This window comes from Phalaenopsis equestris, unplaced genomic scaffold (assembly GCF_001263595.1).
Source record: "Phalaenopsis equestris unplaced genomic scaffold, ASM126359v1 Scaffold000002, whole genome shotgun sequence".
In the NCBI taxonomy this organism is placed as follows: domain Eukaryota; kingdom Viridiplantae; phylum Streptophyta; class Magnoliopsida; order Asparagales; family Orchidaceae; genus Phalaenopsis; species Phalaenopsis equestris.
Window position 1 is genome coordinate 1,668,959 of NW_018164444.1, and position 8,024 is coordinate 1,676,982.

General features: G+C 29.5%; 1 protein-coding gene across 1 annotated transcript in view; it reads right to left on the bottom strand.

Moving 5' to 3' along the window:
- LOC110032086 (ATP-dependent Clp protease proteolytic subunit 3, chloroplastic-like) overlaps positions 1-6,017 on the bottom strand; it is a 16,375-nt gene extending 10,358 nt beyond the window's left edge. The window contains exon 1 of the mRNA XM_020735603.1: positions 5,922-6,017. Within this exon, the coding sequence (XP_020591262.1) occupies positions 5,922-6,017 (96 nt within the window). The remainder of the gene's footprint in view (positions 1-5,921) is intronic.
- Between the last annotated feature and the right edge of the window lie 2,007 nt (positions 6,018-8,024).

An 8,024-nucleotide genomic window follows, 5' to 3' on the forward strand; every position in this document is an offset into this window, starting at 1 on the left:
ATTGAGAATAGAATTAATGAAACATATAAGAATTTTGAATTGATTTTTTGTACACCTAATCAATCTCAAATTGGTGTGCCTTTTTACTTAAAATTATGGTTTTGGATTTTTTTTTCTCCTAATTTTGATCTTGAATGTTGGCACTTAAATTGCAACACCCCAGCAATAAACTTTAAAATAAATTTGAAAAGGACACTCCCAACTATTCTTTATGTTGATTATGGTTCATTATCACATAGCTAAATTTTGGTTGGTTCTCACCTCTCTTCTTGGAGCAAACATTACATCTTGTTTCTGGACGTAATTTACGTCTGGGGTCTGATGGTGGGGCGACAAGTGTCAAATGAGCCCACCGCATTAGACTAAGATTGGTCAGTGCTAAAATTTGTGAGGCTCATTTGACATGTGACGCCTTTCCCTAAGAAAGCAAGGCCCACAGCATCCGGCGGGCCTCACGGGAAGTGGGGCCCCATCACCCCAGTTATGGCCATAGCCCAGCCCCATTTACATTTCAGTGCACCCACTCCTGCGGGCCCACTTTATTTTCTTGGAACAAAAAATTATCCCTTTACACAATTTCATTATTTTTGGTAAAGTAAAACAAATAACTAAAATAATGTGAAAGAGTATAGATTTATATGGAAGGCCTCTAAGAGTGGTCATAATATTGAATATTCCTATTAGTTATAAGAGCTTAGCTCTATTTATACCTCTTTGTGATCTTCTTAATAATTTACATTCTAATAACAAAATATTTTCGTGTTACCCAATTCTTGAAAATAAAATAGGGATAATTGCATTCGTAGCACCCGAAACATTGATATTTGCAAAATCTAGCACCTGCCCTGCTGACATATTTACACGTGCCACGATCAAATCATTGAAAATTCGATAAAAATGAAAACTATGGATTGGGGGTATTATCGTGAATTTTGATATTTGAAAAATGAATGAAAATTTATCAACTAGAGAATTGTATGTAAACAGTTCTTTTGGTAGGGATTTGCATACGTGGCAAACAAATTTTATGTGTTTACATAATTTATACCTAAACTTTCGTATTTACATCTATAACACTCAAAACATTTAGTTCACAAGCAAATATAAATTTTCATGCACATGTTTATGACATCGAAGCACTATAAATATACATATCAAATATTTGGTGTTAGATATGTAAATACATAAGAATTGTATGTTATGTTTGTAAATTTGCCTTTTTTTTTTAAGAAATTTGCATGCATACCACATAATTGTTATGTATTTACATATCTAACAACTAAACTACTATATTTGCATGTAAATCACATAAGTTTTTAACATAGATCAAAATACCGCTATGACTATCATTTTAAAAACGAAACACATTTTCATGCATAGGCTTATACATCAAAGTGTTATAAGTGTAAATATTAAACTTTGGGTGTTAAACATACCGAATTAATATGTTTTGTCTTAATTCTGACATGTATATTCACGTAGGATCTATTTAATTAAGATTCATCAATCAGCTTAAGATGGCTAATCTTTCTTTTTACTTCCCTATTTTTCTCCAGTTATTTTTAGCAGCTTATATCAACTTATATTTCTAGCTAAAAAAACGACTTTTTTGAATTTGCGTCTCGACTTTTAGAAGCTCAAGCAAGCCAACTGAGGAATTGTGTGACAACGCTGATTTCAATAATTTGAAAATGCAGTTTTTTGAATAAGCTGCCAAAATGCAGTTTATCCAAACAGTTCTGAGTGCGTATTCAAAACACACCGCACCAAAGCTGCTCCGAACGGGCCCTTGATCTGTTGATTTCAATTTGACTTTTAACCAAAATATCATAATTTTAAAGAAACATTCATTACTTATTCATAGGCTTTCAATTCTTTCAAATCAGTCCATCCATGATTGAGTTATTATTCCTTTTCGGCTTGACAAGATGGTCAAGTGTTCTCCACCAATACAATGCAATAAAATATATAACTAAGTAGGTAGTTGTATGTGGATATAATTTTTTGCGTGAAGAAGTCATGCACATTACTTTTCAAAATATCAAGCCACTTAATTTAGGCAAAGCAAGGCTATGATTTCTCTCCATTTAGGTGTATGTATGGCCATTGCAATGAGATTTAATTGATTATTTGTATTAATGTCCTAAACATTTTAAGTTAGCAAATAAAATTAATAAAATAATAGCTTTTCATGTTCATGATAGTAGCCTATGTTTAAAAATAGCTTAATTTTTTGAAACTTTGAAAGTGACTAGCCTCTAAATGATAAGGATTTCTTAATTAAATTTTTTTTTTATAGATTTGACTTTTACACAAGGGCTTAAAATATTTTGTGGAAACTAACTAACTACTCAACAATGACTCAAAAATCTTAGATAAGGATAATTAAATATATTTTGTTAGATTTTTAATAATTTTATGGAAAAAAACATAAGATTATAGGGTGATTCATTAAGTTTAAAGAGGCCCACAAATCACTGTAAATGGCTACAAAAGTCTTTAAAATTTTTTAAGTTAGTTCTCTACAAAAACTAAGACTTAATTTTTTACGGTTTATTTAATTAATTAGTAATAAGACCTTCAATTAAATTTAAAAGTTTTTTAACTTAAAGATAAGTTGTTTAAGAATATGTATAACGAAAACTTAGTTTGGTTGTTTAAGAATTATTTTGACCGTGCTTGCTTGCTTGTCTTATATAACATTAATATATTATTTTGAATGGCTATTATATATTTCAATTATATACATTTTTCTTTTCTAATAGGTTTGTCTTTATGTACTTAGTTCATCTTAATGATGTGTCTATTTCCTATATAAATTTTATTAAAATCATTGTTCCAAATTTCTTAGTACAAACTATGATCATTAAAACCTAATGTTTTGGACTCATGGGATCAATGATCTCTCCTATTTTGATGATGAAAGGTATATATCATGAATTTAAAAATTATAAAGGGTTTTATGTAATATACTCTCCCCATAAGGATAAGCATCAAAATAAAGAAAAAAATAAAATATTTTTTCTTTCCATTATCATAGGCATGGCCTTTCATTTAGAAAATAAGATGGCAATGAAGAATTACAGGCATCATGCAAAATTGGTATAAGACCAAAACTGATCATCAATGTGATAACTTATTGCATAATAAAGAAGTTGTTTTTTTAATTTCTCTACTTTCTCATATAATTACATTTTAATCTTCCCCTTACAATAATATAGGTGGGTGGGATGCGGCTAATAAGTTAATAACTATCAATAGCTAGAACTAATACATACACATATCAAGCCAAGAAAAGAACAAAAAATAATGACTAACGAACTACATCCATCACTGTAAAGAAAAGTAATAGAGCAAATCATAGTAATAATAAACTTCTAACATTTAGCTCCATCATCATTATAATCATCTCCTTCTCCTTTAAAATCTAGTATGATATGTAGTGGAGAACTCAATTTATTAGGTTATTTATTTACCATCTCCACCATCCTTGAGCAATTCATTGCAAAATCCATGTGACATTTTCAATCCTTTCATAGAATTAGGTGTACAATGGGGCAAGAGGAACACCTAGTATTGCCATATTAAAAGAGATGCTAAAAGCTAAAAGGTTAAAAAGCATGTGTGCTTATCAATTAGATAGACACTTAGTTCACATTTAAGGTACTTGGAGAAATAATAAATTCAATCATGTAACCAATATGTAGATTATGAAACTACTAATTTCGTTAATTCCTCCAAAAATAGATTCATTTTTTTAAATTGATTATTTGAAGTAAATCAAGGAGGATAATTGGGCCTAGGATTAGAGAAATTGTTATTTTGACTGTTTTAATTACTTTTTTTGTTATGTTAGTTGCTAGGATAGATATTATTTATTGTTATTATTATTATTTCAATTGAAATTTGGGCTTTTTTTTCAAATTAGGATTATAAATACTAGCGTATAAATTATTGGATATATTATTTATTTGGTTTATTGACCTTACAATTAAAATGAAAGGATCACCTATTAGTTTATAAAAATTTGTCTCACTTATTGGTGCCCCCTAATTTAGATTCAAATATAGGTTGTATAATTTCCTTAAAATAGAAACTATCTGTGAAGTCAAAATAGCTAGCATATCAGTATAATAAATGCTAGCTAACTTCCTTAGGTAGATTCTTTGTGAACATAAGTAAAGATTATTAGTTACTAATCTCTTTTATGAATGAATAAACCTTTTCAAATAAATTACACATAAGTGGCTCCTCTATTGTAATAAATATATCATATCTCAAAGACCTCGCCGACTTGTTATAAAAAGTTTGAATAATAAATCAATAAGGTAGGGAGTTGTGTGGACATTTTCTCGAAAGATCTTTAAAAGTCAACTATGATTCATACATATATTCATTATCTAATTGAGTGAAGGAGATTATATCATTCAAAAGCTTGGTAGTTCATAAGCAGTTAAGTACTTTGCTAAAAGTTTTTAGGCTATATCATTTCAGTTGATAATAGATCTTAAAGCAAGTGAATTTAATAATATTTTTGCATTGTCTCTAATAAAATAAAAAACACACTTAGCTTAATATCATCCTCAGAGTCACCACTATACTTAGAATTTGCATAATTTTCTAAGAAACTTATAATGTGTATATTTGGGTCTTCAGTAAGTGAAATTTGAAATTGAGAATTCTAGATCATTTAGATAATAACTAGTTTATGCTTGAAATTATTCGCCTGAATAACAGTCTATTTATGCTCTAATGTCCCCCATCTACTAATGGATTCAAAGTGTCTCTAACTAGTCTAAGTTGGAAACTTTAAAATTTCAATTAATTTAACATTAGTTTTTTATAAAATTAGTTTATAATTCAAAATTTTTCATTATTTATGTTGTGCAATTACCTTCTTAATTATTATTATTATTTAGTTTGTTTGTGCAAAAATATTATGTAGTTGTTTTTGACTGAATTCTACAATTATTTATATATTTGATATATATTGAATTGCACCGCAACAACAATCATCAAGCACCACTCACCATTTCAATAACGCTGCTACATTACTACATTGATAGCACCACAACACAGTTCTTCTATTATTATTTTTATTCATTATTTATTTTAGGCAAGTTCTTATTTTATTGATTATTATTATTTATTTTCTTATCTTATCAATTTAAGCGAATATTAATAATGTTGGGTCATTAGTAGAGCCATAGTGATACTAGTCACAATTTTTTACTCTATGCATAAAACAACCCTATGGCCTTATGATAAATAAGCAGACTATATATAAAGCGCATCAATTTGTGAAATTAGTAATTTTTGTAGCCTTTGTTCAGACTTGAGTTAGCTTCTAATACACCTAGTTACCAAGTAAAACTTCCCCAACTCTTATCTCATATTTAATAAAGTGAAAGAATTCTAGACCGATTACTACACATAAGTACTTCTTAAACTGGAATAAGAAATAATACTAACCAATGAATGTCATAAGTCCATCTTGATATATAACACCTCAAAGAACTTAATAAAGAACAAGTAATATTTGCACATAATTGATATTAAGAAATGTGACTCTTCATGTAAGCAACATAGATGACAAGATTTGACTTTCCCCAATAATAATGACACCATGAGCTAAAGGTGTAGAAGAAAACTAACTTAACGAAATAAACAAATTATATAATAATAATAATAATAATAAATTGGCTACACATAATACAAATGAATTCTTTTATAAATAAGTGAATATTACATGCGGTATCTGCATGTACGAACTGATGGTATTATGATGATATTCATCACAATATCATCACAATAACACAAAATTCACACATTCATATCTATTCTCTATATACAAAATTATTTTCATAAAAGAGAGACTATAATAATGTGAATAAATGGCCATTATCCTTCCATACGATTACCTCGAGATCAACAACCCCATCCAACACAAAATCTACAGAGCTAGATAGCGTTGTTCTTCTGTACTTGGCTTGAGCTGTCTCTCTTGCCAGCTCCATACGCTGGAAATTGCAATTTACTATGTCGGCCTTCCATGGAACACAACAAAAACAGTAGTTCCACACGCGCCCCAAAATATTTGGAAAAGCCTCACTGTTTGAGTATTCAGGAAAACTAAGTAGAAGATTTACATACATGTCAATGATTAATTTGCTCTGTGTATTTGCATGTAGAGTACCGAAATTTTAATTTTTTACAAATATATCATCTTATTTATACATGGAAAACTATATTTTATTTTCTTAGAGCCAAAACAGTGGCATTTTTAATGTGATGTGAAAGATTTGATAATGTGAAGTGAACTTTAGATGTTAGGTATGTAAATAGATAAGCATTGGGTGGTATGTATGTAATGCCCATACATATCTAACACCTAAAACATCATTTTTTTTCATGCACGCCATCAACCCTATGGATGAAAAATGTTTATTTCAAGTTTTAAAAAATTAAAATGATAGTTTTTTTTATGTGATATAAAAATTTTTCGTGATGTAAATATAAAAAATTAAAGTATTCGTGCTAGATAAAGGTTGCAAAATTAGAGTTCCGACGTAGCTTTACATCAGGACTTCGGACGTAATATTTTTCCAATATGAGAGAGGCTAAGATAATAAAGTGTAAAATGATATTTTAAGAAGGCAAAAATGATATTTCAGAATGAACAAAATACTAAATTGCCCTCTCACATAATTAAAAACTTAAATTTGAAGGGAAGTGGGGGAAAAATTATTACGTACGTTCACCATACGCAGAAATGCGTGCGGTGAAACAATCAAAATACTCCCCATATCAAAATTATATGTCAGTGGACCCCAATTTAAATTTTTTTTTTAAAATTTCTTATTAGACAGTGGATTAGAAGTTGTGTCCGCTGTCCGCACAAAATAATGACTCGAAGTGATTGGGGTGGGGTTGTGGACCTAGTCCGTCTTACTCACGTGTATCTCTATCATTGGACTTATAACATGAAATATTTCCTCCACAAAAAAACACATTAATTTACAATTCATGAGACAAAAAGTCAAAATTGTTAAAAAAAAAAAAATATTTTTAGCTATATTTTAAAGAAAATTTTGCATATAGTCATACTTCTCAAATAATCTTTGATTAACTAAAATAAACACATAACTTACACGTGCTGCAGCGAATACGATATTAAAGGGAAAAAAATAAAAGAAAAAAAAAACATTAGAATTCATAATTTTAAGTGGAATATATGTGGCATCCATTGTCTATATTTCTATTTATTTAATATTTTGAATTATAATTAATTAATTATTTAGTGATTTTCTGCGGTTGACATGCGGCCTAATGTCAACGTTGGAAGTCTGTTATATCTCGTTAATTTTTTTTTTAGCAGCAGACTTTATCAAATATATATTTTCCATTTTTGTTTTTAATGTTTAGGAAGATTTGGGCGAGCTATGTCGATGTTATCAAACCTTGTATTTTGTCTTCATGGCTGTTATTATTATATTTTTCCATCATGTTAGTGCTGACTTTATTTCCAAATGTTAAGAGTTCGGTGGTCAACGCATAAAGGGTTTTACAGCTTCTAATCTGCTTTCGCCAGCTTGTGAATTGCAGATGAACAAACTAAAAAAAATTGGATGAATATTGGCAAGGGAAGCACCTTGTTTGAACGATCGGCAGAAGGAGCCAGGAGAAACTCCCGTAGGCCAGTAATTAGCATTCTGGATGATCGACGGGGAGCACTCTTACAGACCATATATCGATCGAATCGGTCCCCGGTCTTATTATATGTAAGTAACTCTACAATTACCAAAAGGCCCCTATGAAGTTAATAATGAGGAGGCTAATATGTATTTTTGTAATATTTGAATCTAGGCATATAAATAGAGGTCCATGTCATGAGTAAGCCACTCATTTTCTACGTTCTATTACTGCTCTCTCTTTCTCTCTCCTAATCAGTTTGTAACAGAATGTTTCATTCTTTGGGTGTGTTTCCAAGTCACTTTTGGATTCAACAATATATATATATTACT